Here is a 21,986-nt window from a genome sequence, read left to right as displayed (position 1 = left end):
AATACTATGCGGATGTCAATCTGAATCGTAAGGCCGGAATTCAATCCAATCTTGCTTTGTCAGCTACGGACCTTTTAAAGGCAATGTTTCCACGTTCATAGAGACCAACAATGGAAATACCTGCCCTCAAAGATGGAAATGGAAGCACTATACTGTCTTTGATAGAAGGCAGGTGGGCGGAGGCTTTGACCAGGTGGGACCATTCTAGCCAATGAGAGTGCAGATACGCGTGTCCACCGGGCACCACTCTGATATAAAGTTTTTTTGTTTGTTGCCAAAATGCCACATGCATCCACTCATGTCAGTGCAGTCGTAATAACCTAACCATTATGAAACGTCAATTCTAATACAAATAAGCCTCATGTATCAAAATAATAAACACTTTTGTTGACCAAATTGACCTGGTCTTCTTTTCACTGATCGGATTGAATCCAGGTTTTAATATTCAACAGGACTGTAAATTTGTGCTAGTATATGCTTGAAACGTGGCACGTCAGGCTCTAGGTCAGGGCTGTCCAACCCCATTCCACCCACATGGGGCAGAGGACAGAGTGAAGAGGGCCGAATCAGCAGAGTGAAGGTGATTTGTCAAAATGAGTGGCTGTGGCTCCGGCTGCTGGCCAGCAGGAAGTCTCCAACGTTACGGCCCCGTGTGAGGAGAACTGAGGAGTGCTACTGTAGCTAGCTCTCCTCCTACCTGGCTCTACTGGCACTCATGCTGTCAAGATGATTCAGTCATTTACTACTGAGTGGTGGACCGCGGAGCTAGATAACACCCACAAACAGGAAGCTCAGATTGGACAGAGTGTTTATTATATGATTACATTATTAGGTTATATGGAATAAAGTGTTTTGTTTGTCCTCAGTGCTCACGAGCTGTAATACAGTGTGGGTGGATGTGTGTGTGTGTGTCAGCTTAAAAGTCGTTATCGCTCTCCTCTAATAGCTGGGGCCTCAAGGGTCCCCTGGAGGGACGGGATGGCTTGGGCGCCGGGACATCTAGACTGTCGTTGTCGTCCTCCAGATCCTCATTCTCCTCCTCACCTTCCTCATCGTCATCATCATCCTCGTCCACGTCTATTTCGCTGTCCTCTGTCTGAAAGAGCAGACAGAGTTAGCTAACAAGGTTCGTACCTTAGCATGATAGTGCCTTAAGACAACTACAAGCCAAAGTCTGATGGGTTCTAGGAGGTTCGGGAAATTCTACACACATACAGGGTACATGGGGTAACGCTCAGCTCGTGTTAATACGACCACCTAGGGAAACATTTCCCTGTGCAGTGCAACCAAACTCTAAACTACTACCAATCAGATATTGCCATCTAATGAGCTAGCCAATCGGATCTACTCATGTGATCTGCTCAGTTCACATCCATCATGGCTAGGGGCAGATGCCACAGACTAGATCCCATGGTCCCACACCAACCTTTCCTGTCCTCCGTGTGGGAGCGCGAGGAAGTGAGTTGGACGCAACCGCTTTGGGCTTTTGAAATACGAATGGTGGAGAGAAAAGGAGGGAAATTAAGTGAAAAGGGGATAAAACAAGAGAAATATGAGATGAGGAACAGAAAGATGAGGAATAGAAAGAACAGATGGGAGAGAGAGAGAGAGTGATGGAGAAAGAAGAGGGCTCTGTGCATCTAGCCAGAGAAGTCTCCATACACAAATTCATGGGAGACAAACCGATCTCTAGACACTGGAGACAGATTACAAAGCGCTTTTGCCTCCCAGTCTCATTTCTATTGGACGTGCTGTCCTTTGGGGTGGCGTTACCTGGGAAGTGCTCTCTTGTCCTACTCTTCGTTTGCCTGCGGAAAAGCGGTCTCAGGCTGGCATTATCCTCTATTGACTGTAGTCATACCTCACTGGTAGGTATCACTTAATATGGAGTGAATGAGTTGAGTTTCTAAAAAGGAGTGAATATATATATAATTTTTTTTGGTGCTCGTCATCGTCATGGTTACCCCTTTACTGACCTCCTCGCTGTCTCCACCCTGCATGTTGCCGACGAGCCGCGCTCCGCCTCTCCCTGTTAGGATAGAGGTTTAAAGGTCAAGTGTGATATGAGGCAGCTGGGTCCCTGTGGGGACACGGGTGGGCGACTCTGGAACCTGGAGGTTTTTCTCTCCAGCTGAACTGCAGTCTAACCCACCTGATTCAAACGCTGTAGTTTAAATCAGGTGTGTTGGAGCAGGGCTGGAACGAAAGCCGCCATAGCACACGGTGGCCCTCCTGGCTGGACATTGCCTCAGGAAGAGGGGTAAACGCTAGAGTAGAGAGTTAGTACCTGTCATAGGGCCATTTCTGGTGGGACGGGGTTTAGAGGGTCTGCGATCCTCCATATCACTGTCTGAACCCTCGTCCTCAGGGATGTCCATATCGGAGTCCTCGTCTTTGGCTATGGAGATATACAACTAGAGTATTACGGCCAAGGGCAGTATTTATTGATTAAAGCATGGCATTCAAAGAATATTACATGTGCAATGCAAGCAGAATGAGTTTTACCTCTGAATAGGAATTGATTACTTTTCAAATTATGCGTGAGACTGTGTTCGAGCATCAATTTGTGTGTGTATCATCAAGCGCGTGATGTCGATTGTGGTTTATTGAGTGTGTCATACAAGTGTGTGTTACTGAGCGCGTGTCACCTCCACTCCTCATCAGCCTCCTCTCCTCCTCCCTCAGTTTGTGCTGCATCATCCTAAGGGTGTTCTCAGTCTCCTGAGATAGAACAAAGAAAAAGAAGTCGATATAGCCTTTTGTACATCTGTCAATCACAATATATCAGCCAAGACCATGTTTTGAGGTAACAGCCAGTAGAATTCAGACCAGGGGTGTGTTCAGTGAGGTGAAATGTTCAATGTTGCAGATAGAAACTTTATTTTTTATTAAGCTTCTACACAGCTGTGGTTCCGGAGTTAATTCAGTAATTAACATCCCATCATGCTTAGGGTCATGTATAAAAATGCTGGTGTAACAGTTGCTAAAGTACTATGTGAATTTCACCAGGTTCATATATCAATTTGTTGTGTTGATTTGTTATGCATGCCTGCATCCTGGGAGAAGGGGAGTGTGCACTTACGTTTTGCCCGGCGTGCTCGTGCTCAAATCATTTTGATGCACTGAGAGAGAAAGAGGCGACGATTCTCAGAACATGTGTGGCTCTACAAATGTTTTATTTCCTTTTGGATGCAGACGCAGGATGCAGAGAGTCAGTTCTGCTTGATTAAAACTACCTGATCTCCAAAGTCCACGTTTATAGTCTCTATCAACCACACACAACGCAGAGTTACAGCGGTGCAGTATAGCACCGGCTACACTGGGCAGGCCATTATTTTAACTACCATGTCTAATACACCCATTGGATGACAATGCCCCCATCCACAGGGCACGAGTGGTCAGTGAATGGTTTGATGAGCATGAAAACGATGTAAACCATATGCCATGGTCATCTCAATAACCAGATCTCAACCCAATTGAACACCTTTGGGAGATTCTGGAGCAACGCCCGAGACAGCGTTTTCCGCCACCAACAACAAAAAACAAATTATGTCATTTCATGTGGAAGAATGGTTTCGCATCCCTCCAATATAGTTTCAGACACTTGTAGAATCTATGGCAAGGTGCATTGAAGCTGTTCTGGCGGCTCGTGGTGGCCCAACACGCTATTAAAACACTTTATGTTGGCGTTTCCTTTATTCTGGCAGTTACCTGTATATTTGTGAACATTCCCGTAACATCGCACTCTCTTGAACAGGCCCCCTGACATCTATGGTACCAACCAAATACAACCCTATGACTGAGCAGGACGCTCGCTCACCTCAAACCTATCCTGCTCCAGTCTATGGTAGTCCTCCAGCTGCTGCTCCAGGAAGCTCAGGTTACGGAACTTCTCCACGTAGGTCTCGTACTGCTTCTGCAGGTCCTCCTCAATCTTTTCATACTCATCCATGAATGCTGGCCTGGGAGAGGAACAGGTGTGTGAGTGTGAGTGAGAGAAAACTAGTGTTAAGCTGAAATGTTTGTGAGCTATAAATAAGACATTGTCTTAGAAAAATAAATGTAATAAAACAAATATTTTAAAAATCTGCAACTATTTCAAGAGTGTTGGGACTCTCACTTCTATATTATGGGATTTTTGTTTCTTGGCTTCTAGACTAGCACCCTGCTAGAATGTATTGATGTGCAAGAGAAAAGAGTTAGGCATGTAGATAAAAACGTGCTTACTGCTTAACTCATGAGCAAAGTTGATTCAATAATCTTTCAAGCATTGTACACGGTGTTCATTTCTAATAAAAATGAAAAAATATATATATTATACCGCTTCCCAGGTATTTATGAACAAATATTGAGATACAGAATCAGGACAGTCTTGGGGCAAAAGTTAGCCTCTAGATGATAGTAACTTTAGTGCTGTACTGTAAGTGAAATCATGGGTCTTCAAATTGCAGTCAGCTCTGACCATTTTGTTTGACTTCTCTTTCCAGGCAGTATGGATATGGATGGAAAGTTTGTTATTCTGGACAGGAAAGGTGGCCAACCTGCACTCCGCTGAGCATGACTTACTCTATGGCGCAGAGGCAGAGAATCCATGTCAGATGAGAATCCTCCATCACCTATTGGGGGGGGGGGTTCTTTCTCTCCCGATCATCCAGCACCCCACTGTTCCAGGTGCCTCACTAACTGAGCTTCTAATAGACCTACAACAGAGGCAAGGAGGAATACCAGTACCACAGGAATCCTGATGGCACTTCCCCACTACCCTCAAGACATTCAAATCCTGGGTAGTTTTCGAAACAAGCTGGGTTGCTGTGGAGAGCCGGTGTGGAGGCCGGCGGGTTGCTTATCAGGTTTTCAACCAATGAGGGGAGAGGGTGGAGGATCTCGGACTATGACTTCGAAGACGACCTCCGGCTGTTGGTCCTGTACACAGTCCCAGTCTAGAAAAAGGCTCCGGACTGCAGGGAGGACGAGGAGGGGGCAGAGAAGGCCCAGCAGAGGGAGAGGAAGAGAAAAGCTTCCAAGGGCAGCTTTGAGGACTCCGCCTCCTCCAGGAAGCACCCAATGTGATTGTAAAGAGCAAAGTGGGTGTGGTCAGATGGGCAAGCAAGCACTTGGCCTACCTGTTTAAAGATATTCTCCGGTACTTGTATATTCCGGTACTTGTATATTTTTTTGCCTGTAGTTCTGAAATTAGCACCCACGAGCCAAAAGTGGTCCCCAAAAAGTGTGTACGTCGTCACAAATGTGCAGATATGTGCACTACGTCATTTCTCTCTCGCTGCTGTGTGTGTGTCTTGCTAGCTGCCACTCAAATGGTGAGGGGCTGAAGCTCGTTGGCTGAAACTCAAATTGCTAGGTGGCCGGCCTACATGGGGGTAAATCTAGGGAAAATGGCGTCGCTCAGTCTCCAGAAAACAGTCACTTTCAAACTAAGGATTTCATGGCTAATTAAGGTAAAGCAGTAATTTGCTCATAGATTAAGCATGTATGAACTACACATTGAGACATCCAGCCCAAACCGGGAGGTTTAAAAAAAATACTTCCTGGTCACCAAAGTACCAGAGCATGTCTTTAAGATGCACTACAACAGCATCCAGGGATTCTCCAGTTAAACCGCTCCTCTGATGTATATTACCTTACATAAAACAACTGAAATGTATTTGTTGCAACTTTGCCAAGTGTGTGCTGTCCTTTTTTACTAAATTATTAGATTGTTTCTTGGGTTCTACAACCCTGCTATAATTGTTTTGATTGTGAGAACAGAGTTGAGCACATTCCATTTATATCTATGATGTTTTGGTCACATCAAATGTCAGAGCATAAAAATAAAAAAAACACCTTAATCAATGTGCTATCATACTTCTTGCTGTCTGGATTTGCCTCCTACAATGTCTTTAAAACACCCACAACAGTAGAAATCAACTTTTTCGAGTTGAAAGATGATGGCAAGAGCTTACCCATGATTTTGCACAATGATTTAAGTCAATAAGTAATCGTTTTAGCCCAAGTATGATATATTTGGCCTTTGAAGTGACAAATCCGTACTGCCCACTTCATGCAAATCCGTGTGAATGATATGACACACACATACTTCTCGGGCTTACGTTTTGTTTAAGGGCTGGGTTTTATTTGAATGTTACCACCCACCAGTATGGCATTGTTTATTAAATCAGAAACAGCTGCAAATGAGATGAGACAAATAGCCTTGTGGCCACCTGAGCCGTGGGGCAAATTAAAATATTATTTTGCACCTCCACAAGTGTCTACTAACCAGATAATGAAAAGGCACCCGCGAAATACAATTTAAGGAACTTATAGTTAGTTACATGTCATTTGTGGTGTGCATGATCATGAGCAAAGTCAATGTAGCCTCTCATTTCACTTCCCCTGTGAGAACCATGAGCACTGGCTGACTTGGCTTTGCTGTACTGCAACCTGCCAGCAGCCTATCTACCAAAAGTTGCATCGTGTTTATTATAAAATGTAGGGGAAAAAAACATATAGCAGCCATCTTTCAATAGTTATCCATGTTACCAGAGCTTCAACTTATTTGTTCTAACTATTTAAAAACTCTGGAGATAACCAGGGATTTTTTTGGATCAAAATGAGACGTAAGTGGTGCGAAGCCAATGGTGCGGTCGCCGACTGAAAGTTTAGAGGCCTTCCTGTTGGCCGCAGTGACAAAAATGTTGCTGCAATTCTACACATCTTGCCATGGATCTGAGAGAAAATGTGCAGTTTTAAAGCAAATATCCTGCAATTCTACACATTTGCCATGGATCTGAGAGAAAATGTGCAGTTTTAAAGCAAATATCCTGCAATTCTACACATTTGCCATGGATCTGAGAGAAAATGTGCAGTTTTAAAGCAAATATCCTGCAATTCTACACATTTGCCATGGATCTGAGAGAAAATGTGCAGTTTTAAAGCAAATATCCTGCAATTCTACACATTTGCCATGCGATCTTAGCAGTGTTTCCGCTGCAGTCATTTTGAAGATGCTCGAACAGTCCACATTTAATTTCCCGCTGCAGTCATTTTGAAGATGCTCGAACAGTCCACATTTAATTTCCCGCTGCAGTCATTTTGAAGATGCTCGAACAGTCCACATTTAATTTCCCGCTGCAGTCATTTTGAAGATGCTCGAACAGTCCACATTTAATTTCCCGCTGCAGTCATTTTGAAGATGCTCGAACAGTCCACATTTAATTTCCCGCTGCAGTCATTTTGAAGATGCTCGAACAGTCCACATTTAATTTCCCGCTGCAGTCATTTTGAAGATGCTCGAACAGTCCACATTTAATTTCCCGCTGCAAACAAAACATGTAATGAACAGAAAAATCTGACAACCCCATAGTAGAATGGTTGATCTATTTACCTATTTGGCTTGTTGTTGTGTGTTCTATGCAAGATAAATATTCCTATCAATATGCATTCAAGTTACAATTGCCTTAGGGAGGGAAACATGCATTCTTATAAGCAGTCAAAGCACAACAATTCTTGCAATCACAAAAACAGCAGTTTTAATGATCTTTGTTTAAAAAAAGGGGGGGGTCCCAGTTTTCCATTCCTACTTGATTTATTTCTCAACTCAATTTCTCAATCTACAAGTCATTTTGCATGCCGAACCAGGCAATATCAGTAGCCTAATCAAACCGCGCACTATTTTCAGCTTCACGAGGTAGGCAACCTGTTCCTGATCTTGCGCGGCACCTTCCGCATTCAAACGCTACAATGGCTTGCGTGATGTGATATTAGGCTTCATTGGTTGAGTGACAACCTATGTCATTTCTAGGCTATTGTGATCTATGCGCAGTTGAAAATTGGGTTTTACAAGAATGAAAGTAAACTACCGGAGACATCTGGCTATACATTATTTTAATTGTTCAGGTTCACCATCAGCAATAGTTTTGGTAGTTCTGCTTTAAATAATCAGTGTACTGTATATGGTCATTTTTAGATATACAGGGTTGATCATCTCATAATGAGGACATAAATCACTTTGAGGGTCCCATAGGGCGGTGCACAATTGGCCCAGCATCGTCCGGGTTTGGCCGGTCTAGGCCGCCATTGCGGATAAGAATTTGTTCTTCACTGACTTGCCTAGTTAAATAAAGGTTAAATAAATAAAATAGTACATACACCATAAACACACACACATCATCTCAGATCCAGCTCATGAGCAGATTTTTTATTTAGAATAGAAAATTCATGTTTATGCAACAAATGTTAGTGCATCGAATCATATCAAACTTTTCTCGAATCATTTCAAACTAAAACGTATCCTTCCTGTATCGTGTCGGAGCCCATGTATCTAGACACGTATCAAATCATCTTGAAAGGGAAAGATGCACATCCCTAGTAAATGAACATAGGCAACACAATGCTTCAGCCTATTTATTTATAGCCACTATGCTGCGTCAGTTGGGCTACAGGTTATAATGCTCAGTGCTAATAGCATACCTGATCATAGGGACCATGCATATAGCCTATGTTAAAATATGTTAAATTAATTTCACGGTCCAATATGTTAAAATAATTTGACCAATATGTTATTGGGCTCATTTCTCGAGGTGGAAATTCTATTTTAGATGGTGTCAGCATAATTGTATTTTCATTCATTTTGGAGTAGAATGTCCTTTTAAAAAGTCATCAGAACAGAGCTTCTCAGTCCTTCTAAATATATATATATATTTTATTTTAAACACATAATTGCCACAGAAGTTTCTCCTAACTCACCGTACACTCTGTAGAGTCTGGAGTCTCTTCTGATTCCTCTCCAGCTCCTGTTTCTTCTTCTCCATTTTGGATTCCAGACTGGTCTCATCTGAGGACACGTTGTTCAGCATGTCTTTGGTTTTATCCACGCTTTCCTGGACCACAGAGCAAGACATTAGCTAGAGTGGTTGCTATCGAGAGTGAATGCTGGTGGAACAGACATATGAGCCGTGTCTGTATCTCAAGACAATACACACCAAAACTTCCTTGATGGCTGCTCTGAGGGCCTTCTCTGTCTCATTGATCTCCAAGGGTCTGGAGATGGCAGCAGTTCTCATCTCCTATAATGAAAAAAAGAGACAGGATTAACATGATAAGGTTCAACTCTCAAAGACAACATGTCATTATAATCTCTCACATAGATTCTGGTGAGGAATTGCATAGACATTCTTCCCCAAGGTTTGTGGGGTTCATACTTCTAAGTAACCAGTGTGTGCCTGCCTGCAGCGCTCCAATGTCTCCTCAAATCAAGTGCCGTGTCAAATACTTTAAATGATACAGATGTCTTTGGTAACATCTCCACATATTAGGGGGGCTGTCAAACCGTCACCCACAGTCCCAGACATGCAGTCAAAATGTCTGATTGCTTTCCCCAGCCGTGGTGTGTTTCTGAGCCTGTGTGTGTGTGTGTTTGTTTCCTTCACCCTCAGGTCCACCTCCTTCCCCAGCAGGTCGTAAAGCGACGCTCCTTTAGACGTGATCTCCGAGGCCAGCTGCCTCGCTGCCTTCAGGTCTGCAATCTGGATCACAGACAAGAGAAGGAGAATTCAGAGGGAAAAGCCTGGAAATGTACATTTGAAAACACCAACACGTAATACAGAAAATAACATTTCTTGACGATAGTTGTTTTCCTTTCCTTTTTTGTGTGCAATTTTCATGGTGGTGTCACCAGCCACAATCATCAATAACTAAATATATTGTAATAGTGGGGAAAAACACCAGGGCCCAGATTCACAAAACACTTCTTCACGCAAAACACAAGTTAAAGGAAAAAAAGTTCATAAGATAGTTCGTAAGTGTAATTCATCAACAATATCTTAAGATCTAATGATTTTCTTATGAACTTTTCAAACATCTTCTTACGAATGTTTGTTGCAAGGCAACCTATTTAGCTATCTAGCTAGCAATCATGTTAGCATATTTCGTACTGAAATTACTGTTCTAAAACATGTTTTTGGGTTTAAAATAATCAATAATGAAACTTTCAGATGAAGTCTGTGAGTGAATTAAACATGTTCAATTGCTTTCATTAGCTTTTTCTCTCACTGCCCTGAGTTTAAGGCACAGGTTCAGCTATCTTAGAATTAACCATTTTTCCATTAACTTTATTTTCAATAATCAAATTTCTTCTTAACTTTTTGCTTCAGGACAACATAAGTAGCGCAATAACATTTCCAATAATCTTTTTGAGGAATAGCAACTTAACTAAAGACTTAAGAAGAATGTTAAGCTAAGGGGAAAAATGGCAGTTAAGACATTTTTTCTCAAGTAGGTTTTGTGAATCTGGGCCCAGTACTTAAGGGCTGTTGGTTGTGACTGCTAGTTTTGAGTTGTCACCAGTAGTTATTGATTTGTTCAAGTACTGATTACAGCCTGAATGTTATGGAGGACTGCATCTGTGTGCCTCATGCAATGTATCGTTCTGCAACATAAGCATAAAGCGCCAAGTAAGTGTGGGGATATCCAACCCTTGTCATATGATGAAGCTGTAAAGTCTCAAAGTAACACGTCGCTTGTTTCCAATGTCTGGCACTATGTTTAAACAGCATACATTGCGATGCCGGACACAAGCAGGGATGATGAGTGCAATCTAGATGAGATAGTTGATGTGTCAGCAGTGGGCACAGAAAATGACATGTTTGACTGTTTCAATCGGAAAGGACTTCACTTTATTCATGTCAACACATGGAGCCTGCTGCCGAAATTAGAGGAATTAAAGCTCCTCGCTTCTAACACCTGGGCTGCAGTAGTTGCTGTGACTGAGACATGGCTCGACGGGTCAATTGAGGACAATGAGGTTGAGCTACCTGGTTATAGCATTCATAGAATTGACTGAAATGGTGGCGGCATGTGCGTTTTAATGATGTGCATTTTAATCCTCATTCAGATCTGAAAATGGATGGATTGAGGTTGCACCAGTAGATAAACTTCTTCCTAAATGTCGTAATATAGTTGTTGGTGTGTGCTATTGGACTCCTAAGCAGAATAATTTCTATGACTACTTGAATCAAATTGCTGTGATCACAATGTATTTGCTGATAGAGAATATATTCTGCTTGGCGATTGTAATACAAATGTGCAGTTATCACCCAAGAAATGTACACTAGTAAATGCCCTGTATAACTGAAACAACTGATTGTTGAGCCAACCCGGGTGTGTAGAAAGTAAGTCAACTTTGGATTTGATTATTGTATCATCAGACCAAGAGAATGTCTGTCAGTCAGGAGTCTTAAATATTGTTTTTAGTGATCATATGGCAACCTACTGTACCCGTAAGAAATCCAAAATACTACTTGAGCTACTTGAGCCAACTACATGAAGGTACGGTCTATGAAACAATACTCAAAGGAACGTTTGTAGAAGTACTTGGAAAGTTGGATTGGTCTCATGTACAAAACTGTGATGTTGATCAAGCTTGGTATCTTTTAAAGATATGTTTCTGTCTGCACTCGACTCTCTGGCTCCGATGAAACAAATTAGAATCATACAGCGGTCAGGGAAATGGATCACTTCCGAGATCTTAGACCTCACAAGAAAAAGGGATCCCTACCTGGCCAAATTCAAAAGGACAAATCTACAAGATTATGATGGTTATAGTAACTGTATAAACCAGATACACAATGGATAAGGTCAAATCCAAACATAACATAGACACTGTTAATTACAACTTACATCAGACTCGTAAACTGTGGAAATTGTTAAAGGACATTGTCTCAAAAACTCTCCATAAGGTCAAATCCTGTAGTGTTGGCCTGGATATTGATGATGTGTTATGTGATGACCAGACAAAGGCTGCAAATATATATATTTTTTACCACTATAGCCTCATCTCTGGTTAAGTTGTTACCGACCTGCTCTGGACACAATGGCCAGTCTTTCATTAACAACTTTAACCATAGCAAAGGTATCACAAATTATTTGTTTGAGCTGTGCATGGTAACAGAGGACAAAGTACCCACAAAACACCAGTCTCAACGTCAACAGTGAAGAGGCGACTCCGGGATGCTGGCCTTCTAGTGTCTGTGTTATTTTGCCAATCTTAATTTTTCCTTTTTATTGGCCAGTCTGAGATATGGCTTGCTTTTTGCAACTCTGCCTAGAAGGCCAGCATCCCGGAGTCGCCTCTTTACTGTTGACGTTGAGACTGGTGTTTTGCGGGTACTATTTAATGAAGCTGATAGTTGAGGACTTGTGAGGTGTCTGTTTCTCAAACTAGACATTCTAATGTACTTGTCCTCTTGTGCAGTTGTGCACCGGGGCCTCCCACTCCTCTTTCTATTCTGGTTAAAGCCAGTTTGTGCTGTGTTGTGGAGGGAGTAGTACACAGCGTTGTACGAGATCTTCAGTTTCTTGGCAATTTCTCGCATGTAATAACCTTCATTTCTCAGAACAAGAATAGACTGATGAGTTTCAGAAGAAAGGTCTTTGTTTATTGCCACTTTGAGCCTGTAAGCAAACCCACAAATGCTGATGCTCCAGATATTCAATTGCTTCTTTAATAAGAACAGTTTTCAGCTGTGCTAACATAATTGTAAAAGGGTTTTCTAATGATCAATAAGCCTTTTAAAATGATAAACTTGGATCAGCTAACACAGCGTGCCATTGGAACACAGGAGTGATGGTTGCTGATAAATGGGCCTCTGTACGCCTATGGAGACATTCCATCAAAAAAATCTGCAGTTTCCAGCTACAATGGTCATTAACAATATTAACAATAGCTACACTGTATTTCTGATCAATTTGATGTTATTTTAAATGGACAAAAACATTTGCTTTTCTTTCAAAAACAAGGACATTTCTAAGTGACCCTAAACTTTGAAAGGTAGTGTATATATTCTTATTCCTTTACTTTTGTGTGTATTAGATAGTTGTTGTGGCAGGAAAGTGAGAAGGGGAGCTATACAGGTATGATCATGTTAGACCTGCTGAAATATTTTGACACTGTGAACTATGATATTCTCCTGATGAAACTGAAATGCATGGGTCTAAATGATGTAGCAGTGAATTGGTTTTGGTCTTATCTGACCAACAGAACCCAAGTACGTAATGTTGGTGATGTTCTGTCAGAGGCCAAAGAAATATCCTGTGGAGCACCGCAGGGATCAATTTTATGGCCTCTCTTATTTCTTATATATGTTAATGACATGCCAGATACAGTAAACTGCAAACTCCTGCTTTATGCTGATATCAGTCAAGGACACAGTTTACATAGAGGAATTGCATTTTGCTAGAGATTGGTTGACTGAACAAAATGTTGCGACATTTGGGGAAAAACTGAATACGTTTTTTTTTTTAACAAAACAGATGTTTTGGGCTGACAAAATAAAAGGTAAACTGTGCAGGCAAGGAGAATGAATCTAAAACAAGTGTAACTTATTTTGGTGTGTCCCTAGATCAATCCCTTTCTGGAGACCAGATTGCTGCTAAAACTATTTCTAAAATGGCAAACGAATTGAAATGGTTTATATCGTAACACTAGATATTTTAACAGCAAAGTTAAGAAACTGCATGTCTCAACCTTGATTCAGTGTAATTTTGATTATGCCTGCTCTGCATGGTATAGTGGGCTATCAAAAAAGCTGAAAAAGAGAATACAGGTCATGCAAAATAATGGTATCAGGTATATGCTTAAATGTCCCCCTAGGACCTATATAGGGGTACAGGAGTTTCTGGAGATGGGCTTGTTGCTTTTGGAGTCCAGAATGATGACAGAAGTGAGCGCTATGGGGCAATAGTCATTTAGTTCAGTTACCTTTGCTTTCTTCGGTACAGGAACAATGGTGGCCATCTCTGGGATAGATTGAATATGTCCGTAAACACACCAGCTAGCTGGTCTGCGCATGCTCCGAGGACACGCTAGGGATGCCGTCTGGGCCGGCAACCTTGCGAGGGTGAACACGATTAAATGTCTTACATCGGCCAAGGAGAAGGAGAACCCACAGTCTTTGGTCAGTGGCACTGTGTTCGAACCAGAGTGCCTGTAGTGACACCTCTAGCACGGAGATGCAGTGCCTTAGACCGCTGCGCCACTAATATCAACAAAATTGTTATGGCATACTTTGTCATAATCAACTGTGATAATTGTCTAGTAAAATATATAATTTTTTCATTCCTTCTAAGATTCTGATCTACAACAGTGTGTACAGAGATGCCCAAAGTGGTCAAAATGCAAATCCCAACCAATTTAGGAGGGTCGAACCTAGGGGTGTGAACGTTTAAACGAAATTGGGATCTTTAACGTTAAGATAAATCCGTAATTGAAAAACAACGGTTTTCCCCCCTCCACAATACTCAAATCACTGTCTCGCCAGCTCTTTCTCTTCGCTAATGATGCGAGTGTGTGTTCAGTCTTCGGTTTGTTGCGTGTAAAATATCCTAGCCTATTAATTGATGATAAAGCCCTGCATTACTCAAGTTGCGAGACATTGAAAGACAAGAAATTGCGAAATACAACATTCCAGCACGCCCCTCCTGTCTCTCTCCGTCCCTTGCTAGCTCACTATGAAAGATCAGTGTTTGTGTTCTCGGAAGCACGGCAACTAAAATCAGTCTCATCCATTACAAAAATACTGAATCTTAGGAATCGATTCCTACCACAAAAAAGCTATGTCCTTCCCTGACTTTTCCTAAAATGGTTGTATTTTACATTGCTCATGTCAGAATTTTTCAACTCACAAACAGAGAAGCCTTTTTACCCCACAACTATTCACAACTTAACCCGCAAGACAATGAGCTGTAGGATGTTTGTACCCAGCCAGGCACTAGGGCATGTGTCTCTGTCTCTCTCCGCACTGAAGCATACCACACTGCATCCTTGCCTCTGAAGCTAAGCAGGGTTGGTCCTGGATGAGAGACCAAAAGGATTAGGAGGCACTTTCCTCTGGTCTAAAAAAATATTAGCCCGATGCCCCAGGGCAGTGATTTGGAACATTACCCTGTATAGGGTGCCGTCTTTCGGATGGGAAGTTAAACGGGTGTCCTGATTCGCTGTGGTCACTAAAGATCCCATGGCACTTATCGTAAAAGTAGGGGTGTTAACACCCCTAATCATGCCACCTAATCATCCCAAGCTTCCAATTGGCTTATTCATCCCCCCTCCTCTCCCCTGTAACTATTCCCCTGATTGCTGCTGTAAATGAGAATGTGTTCTTAGTCAACTTACCTGGTAAAATAAGGTTATAGATAAGAATGAATGGGTGATACTTGTGCACGTTACTTCACAATTAAACTAGGCCTAACTGAATGATAAGGATGGTGAAGAGGTTGATTTAATTTATAAAAATAATAGTGTGATGACGAGTTCGTGTTATGCCTACCCATCAGCATTGGCGCTCATGATTTTAATTTGAAGGCGTGACTTGCGGGTTAATACTGTATCATTCTCTTTTACTTTGTCAAAAGAAGCTGTTACAGGACTGTTTAATTTACTATAACTATTACTAAATGTATCATAAGGGGAAATTAAAACATTCTACGTGTTGCACTAGACTTTTAGAATACTGAAAAACATATCCTTGACGCTATCCGAGTTGATGAGCGAGGGGAAGCAAACGATGCTAATCCGCCTATAGTGTAATTCTACAAAGTCCAGGCCCATGTTTTTCACTAGGACTTTGTAAATTTACACTATTGTGGCTAAATTTCTACATGGATTTATTTCCAATAATATTTCTTCATGCAATTCATCCTTTACGCACTATTTAACAAGAGTTGGTGCTTATGTTTGTACACATTGTGGGTGGATATGCATCTGATGCATATGCTAAAGGTGACGCCCGGCAACGTTCTCTAGCGGGTACTTATAGGCTGAAAGCCAGGCGGTTTAGTGTTAAAAAGCCGTAGTGTACTCTTACAGACAAACAAAAACGCCGTAACCGAGGCACTTTCAAGGGTATATGACTGCGGTAGATATACTTTTAACTTCAATGCCTGGCCCTAGCAGTCATAATAGGACCATTATTTTGCATTGTGAATTGACGTGGAATTTTATGACTTTATCTTACCGTTTTAAACAAAAAACAAAAAATCTGTTTAAACCTTAAGCAAAATTGTCCATTTGTCACATCTGTGGTCGAACCCCCAACAGGTCTGAACTGTCTTCACAGACAGGGCTGGGATTATCTCCTTGTCTGTGGGGCTGAATATATTACAATACCAATAACCCTGTAACACCAACAGAGAAACCCCATGCAGTCTTTGCTATGTCAGGGGTCCCCTGCTAATATTAACCTAGTCATATCTATGGGCTAAACAGAATCTTTCAGCAGAACCGTAGAAACCTACAGTACCGGTCAACCATTTTGGACCTCCACGCCATTTCTTCCTAAAAATAACAATTTCTTGCAGATCTTTTCTCATTTGGTAGATTTTTTTTTGTTACATAGAAGGTACATGGAGCTAGCATATTTGAAGGTAGGCCTACATGGAGTTGGCAACATGTACATGTTACAGTGTCATTCTCACCTTGGAACCCAAGTCAAACTTGAATTTACTATTGTCCTCCTCCACTTTGTCCCCTGAGGCCATCTCCTTGGTCTTCATGGCACTGTACAGCACTGAGGTGATCTTCAACATCTCTTTCACAGCGTAGCCATCAGCCTGGTACAGACGCTTTGTGTTCACCTTGATGTGAGCCTTTGTTGCCTGGAATCAGGTGAAAACACATTTTGAGTTCCCCTCTTAAAAACCTGTTTGCCTCGTAAACTACACATTCCCTTATTTTCTAAAGACGATAGCGCTAAAATTAAAGTGGCCTTGTAGAACAGTTACTACAAAATAATAAGATATACGATAGACAAATATGGGCGGTCTCAAAATAAGCAAAATATTGACAAACAGACAAATTCATTTAACAAAAGGAGTGGCTGTGAATCCAACTTCTCTGGACCCCTCTTCCCGACAGCTAAAGGTCCCTAAGCTTCGGTGCATATACTTGACACACGGTCTCTGCTCTACTGTACCCTGGCAAATGGTGCCCAATTAACAAAGTAAGACCAAGGCTGACGGGACTTTAGCTCTGGGGAAAAGGGATCCAGGGAGGCGAGATGCGGCCTTAAACAAATGACATTGCATCTTTACCATAAATTGGGCCACTGCCTTTATGAAGAAAATCCTGTCTGTCTCCGTGTCCACGTCACTCGGTATGTCCATTTGCGGTTCATATCTGTTGGAACGACAGAAACATATGATACAATAACAATCATTGCAGCAGTGTGCTGTATCGTGTGCATTTGTCAGAAGACTGGCCACTGCATTTGTCAGACGTCGCCTATTTATCACCTTTTCACAAGCCAAATGAGAATTTCTGCCACCAGGGTAAAGTTGGGGGTCCTGAAGTTCTCCATGGATATCAAGCGAGGATAGCCCAGAGCCCGCATCATTTCTGTGAAATCTGTCAAGAGATGGTTATTTGCATTATAATGAGATCCACTAACTACTTTCTGCTGGCTGATACCTTTTTCTACTGGTTTCCAACTTATTGTGTAACTAGTGTCATGATGCCTGGACCAATAGTTTTTTTTTTTTTTTTTTACCTATCTGCTACCATAAATAGCAAGAAAGCTAGATTACTTTGGCAGATAGCCACCCTGTATTGCAAACCTTAGGAGAAACATCTTGTTTTCATCACGTAGCTAACGTTACCTAATGTTAGAGTATCACAGTATGAGTCATAATACCCATAAAACCTAGTGTTCAAACACGGAAATGGTTCCATTAGTTTTTCCCCCCATAAAATGTTTCCCTTTGGGGATTTCACAACCACTTCAAATAAGGTCTGTGTTGTGTAGGCTTACCCTAATGTGACATTTTGATAACCATGTAAATCTTTCTCTGACAAGGTGAATTTTATCAAAACATTTGCCTCCATTTACCCTATTTAAAATTAATTAGCTGCTAATGTGGCTAGTCTATACATTCCTGTCACAAACGTCATGTCACAAACATGGGCCATGACGATCTTGACGAGACTGCAAACGTAAGAATCTCTGGGTTAACTATCTCGTATTACTGAAATCTGTTTAAAATGGACAATTCTGTGAACTGTGTTAGGTAGTTTAAGTTTACACAATAATTGTTATCTAGCTAGCTCATGGTTGCTAGCTAGATAGCAACATTAACCTGGCTAGATGGCTACACTAGATATTAGTCATTAAAACATGTTGATAATTCTTTGGCTTTTATAAACCATCAGTCTAGCTTGCTAGTTAACTAACTAGCTAACTTAGATGGTAAAGAGGTATTCCTGATAATGTTTGTTTGTGTCTATGGGTGATGGGTGAGTACTTCAGGTACTACTTGACCTGTTTTTGGCATAATTGGTCAAGCTCATTACATTTGGTTGGGAATCACAGCAATATTCAAACCTTGTCTCTGATTTTCAAACAAATTTAAGTCTCGACCACTCAGGAACACTCAACACTCCTTGGAAAGCCATGCTGGTGTGTCTTTGGCATTCAAATGTGTAATTCTTGTGTGAAAAATAAAACTATCCCAGGGCTAGGTTTTCAGAAGACTGAGGTGGGGTTTCCTCTAACTTTTTACCTGGGCTTTGCTCCTTTCATATTCATTTTGATCCTGACAAACTCCCCAGTCCCTACTGATGACAAGCATACCCATAACATGATTCTGCTAACACAATACTTGAAAAAAGAGAAGGTTTCACTGTGATGTATTGGATTTGACCCAACCCTGTAGTTTTAAAATTTAGGCCAGAGAGTACATTTATTTGCTGTGTTGTCTTGCAGTATTACTTAACAGCCTTGTTGCAAACAGAATGGATGATTTGGGGTGGATTTTCTAAAAACAGCCTTCTTTCTTTTCACTTTGTGAAAAAAAAAAGTTAAAGGGGTGCAGACTTTAGGCACAGATTACTTGTATTTTGCTAAATTTGTACCTTGTAAACTGTACACACGCCAACGTTTGCCAAGCGTCCACTCGAAGCTTGTTCCACTGTAATCAATAGTGAGCGCAAATTCAATCACTCACATCAATATTGTATGGAAAATCGATGGAGCTGGGACAATTCGCTGTCGCTACATGTGCCTTTTGTGCTCTTCTAAAAGACAAACCTCAAAGAACTAAGGTATGATACAAATACGGTGCATTCGAAATGTATTCAGACCCCTTGACTTCTTCCACATTTTGTTAGGTTACAGCCTTACTGCAAAATGTATTAAATTTCATGTGTACCTCAATCTACACACAATACTCCACAATGACAAAGTGAAAATTGTTTTCTAATTTCTTTTGCAAATGTATTACATTTAAAACAGATAACTTATTTAAATAAGTTAAGTATTTAGACCCTGTGCTTTGAGACTCAAAATTGAGCTCAGGTGAATTGTGTTTCCATTGATCATCCCTAAGATGTATATCCAACTTGATTGGAATACACCTGTGATAAATTCAATTGATTGGACATGATTTGGAAAGGCGCATAACAGTCTATATAAAAGATCCAACAGTTGACAGTGCATGTCCGAGAAAAAAAAAGGTTCAAGGAATTGTCCGTAGAGCGCCGAGACAGGACTGTGTCGAGGCACAGATCTAGGGAAGGGTACCAAAAAAAGGTCTCCAAGAACACAGTGGCCTCCAACATTCTTAAATGGAAGAAGTTTGGACCCACCAAGACTTTTCCTAGAGCTGGCCGCCCAGCCAAACTGAGCCATTGGGGAGAAGGGCCTTGGTCAGGGAGGTGACCAAGAACCTGATGGTCACTCTGACAGAGCTCCAGAGTTCCTCTGTGAAGATGGAAAAACCTTCCAGAAGGACAACCATCTCTGCAGCACTCCACGAATCAGGTCTGTATGGTAGAGTGGCCAGACGGAAGCCACTCCTCAGTAAGACACATGACAGCCAGCTTGGAGCTTGCCAAAAGGCACCTAAAGGACTCAGACCATGAAAAACAATATTCTCTGGTCTGATGAAACTAAAATTGAACTCTTTCGCATAAATGCCAAGTGTCACATCTGGAAGAAACCTGGCACCATCCCTACGGTCTAGAATGGTGGTGGCAGCATCATGCTGTGGGGATGTTCTGCAGCAGCACGGACTGGGAGACTAGTCAGGATCGAGGGAAAGACGAACAGAGCAAAGTACAGAGATCCTTGATGAAAACCTGCTCCAGAGCGCTAAGGACCTCAGATTGGGACGAAGGTTCACATTCCAACAGGACAACAACCCTAAGCACACAGCCAAGAAAACACAGGAGTAGCTTCTGGAAAAGTCACAAAAACCACCAAGCGCTTTGATGAAACTGGCTCTCGTGAGGACCGCCACAGGAAAGGAAGACCCAGCGTTAACTCTGTTGTAGAGGATAAATTCATTAGAGTTAAATAAACTTCAGATTGCAGCCCAAATAAACTCAGCAAAAAAATAAATGTCCCTTTTTCAGGACCCTGTCTTTGAAAGACAATTTGAAAAATCCAAATAACTTCACACATCTTCATTGTAAAGGATTTAAACACTGTTTCTCATACTTGTTCAATGAACCATAAACAATTAATGAACATGCATCTATGGTACGGTCACAGACGGTAGGCAATTAAGGTCACAGTTATGAAAACTTAGGACACTTTCTACTGACTCTGAAAAACACCAAAAGAAAGCTGCCCAGGGTCCCTGCTAATCTGCGTGAACGTGCCTTAGGTATGCTGCAAGGAGGCATGAGGACTGCAGATGTGGCCAGGGCAAAATATTGCAATGTCCGTACTGTGAGACGCCTAAGACAGCGCTACAGGGAGACAGGACGGACAGCTGATCGTCCTCGCAGTGGCAGACCATGTGTAACAACACCTGCACAGGATCGGTACATCCGAACATCACACCTGTGGGACAGGTATTGGATGGCAACAACAACTGCCCAAATTACACCAGGAATGCACAATCCCTCCATCAGTGCTCAGACTGTCCGCAATAGGCTGGACTGAGGGGTTCTAGGCAGGCCCTCACCAGACATCACCGGCAACAACGTCACCTATGGGCACAAACCCACCGTCACTGGACCAGACAGTGGCAAAAAGTGCTATTCACTGACAAGTCGCAGTTTTGTTTCACCTGGGGTAATGGTCGGATTCGCGTTTATTGTCGAAGGAATGAGCGTTACACCGAGGCCTGTACTCTAGAGCGGGATGGATTTGGAGGTGGAGGGTCCTTCATAGTCTGGGGCGGGTGTGTCACAGCATCATCGGACTGAGCTTGTTGTCATTGCAGGCAATCTCAACGCTGTGCGTTACAGGGAAGACATCCTCCTCCCTCATGTGGTACCCTTCCTGCATGCTCATCCTGACATGACCCTCCAGCATGACAATGCCACCAACCATACTGCACGTTCTGTGCATGATTTCCTGCGAGACAGGAATGTCAGTGTTCTGCAATGGAAAGCGAAGAGCCCGGAACTCAATCCCATTGAGCACGTCTGGGACCTGTTGGATTGGAGGGTGAGGGCTAGGGCCAATCCCCCAAGAAATGTCTGGGGGGATTGGCCCCAGACAGTTGCCTTGGTGGAAGAGTGGGGTAACATCTCACAGCAAGAACTGGCAAATCTGGTGCAGTTCATGAGGAGGAGATGCACTGCAGTAGTTAATGCACCTGGTGGCCACACCAGATACTGACTTACTTTTGATTTTGACCACCCTTTGTTCAGGGACACATTATTCCATGTCTGTTAGTCACATGTCTGTGGAATTTGTTCAGTTTCTGTCTCATTTTTACACATGTTAAGTTTGCAGAAAATAAACGCAGTTGACAGTGAGAGGATGTTTTGTGTCCAAACTTTCGACTGGGACTGTATATATATTTTGAGTTTTTTTTTTTAAGAAACTCAGTTTGGCTTTCAACTTACTCTTGAATGTTGTAATAGTACAATGCACATGGTGCACTTTTGAAATCGGGTAATGCATATTCAGTTTCTCTTGTCATGTCAGTCATTGCATACCTTAGAGTGTTATCTATAATGAATACACATTAGACCTGGCAAAATGCAG

At 42.0% G+C, this 21,986-nt stretch overlaps 1 protein-coding gene across 2 annotated transcripts in view; it reads right to left on the bottom strand.

The window, feature by feature from the left end:
- Positions 1-791: 791 nt before the first annotated feature.
- The window catches only part of ift38 (intraflagellar transport 38), a 29,812-nt gene continuing 8,617 nt past the window's right edge, over positions 792-21,986 (bottom strand). The window contains exons 3-13 of one of the 2 annotated variants that reach the window (XM_021565185.3): positions 17,281-17,392; positions 17,080-17,164; positions 16,465-16,644; positions 9,426-9,521; positions 8,979-9,062; positions 8,743-8,876; positions 3,821-3,962; positions 2,649-2,721; positions 2,288-2,398; positions 1,977-2,029; positions 792-1,096 (exon numbers count right to left, since the gene is read on the bottom strand). In XM_021565185.3, coding sequence (XP_021420860.1) covers positions 917-1,096; positions 1,977-2,029; positions 2,288-2,398; positions 2,649-2,721; positions 3,821-3,962; positions 8,743-8,876; positions 8,979-9,062; positions 9,426-9,521; positions 16,465-16,644; positions 17,080-17,164; positions 17,281-17,392 — 1,250 coding nt within the window. In that variant the 3' untranslated portion in view covers positions 792-916. Of the gene's footprint in view, positions 1,097-1,976; positions 2,030-2,287; positions 2,399-2,648; positions 2,722-3,820; positions 3,963-6,108; positions 7,314-8,742; positions 8,877-8,978; positions 9,063-9,425; positions 9,522-16,464; positions 16,645-17,079; positions 17,165-17,280; positions 17,393-21,986 lie in introns of those variants that run through there. The other variant, XM_090202211.1, reaches the window with a different exon arrangement.

The sequence above is a fragment of the Oncorhynchus mykiss genome, chromosome 16, assembly GCF_057628025.1.
Source record: "Oncorhynchus mykiss isolate SJ-2025 chromosome 16, ASM5762802v1, whole genome shotgun sequence".
NCBI lineage: Eukaryota > Metazoa > Chordata > Actinopteri > Salmoniformes > Salmonidae > Oncorhynchus > Oncorhynchus mykiss.
The sequence above is the reverse complement of the archived record's forward strand: the minus strand, read 5'-3'. Positions and strand labels throughout refer to the sequence as shown.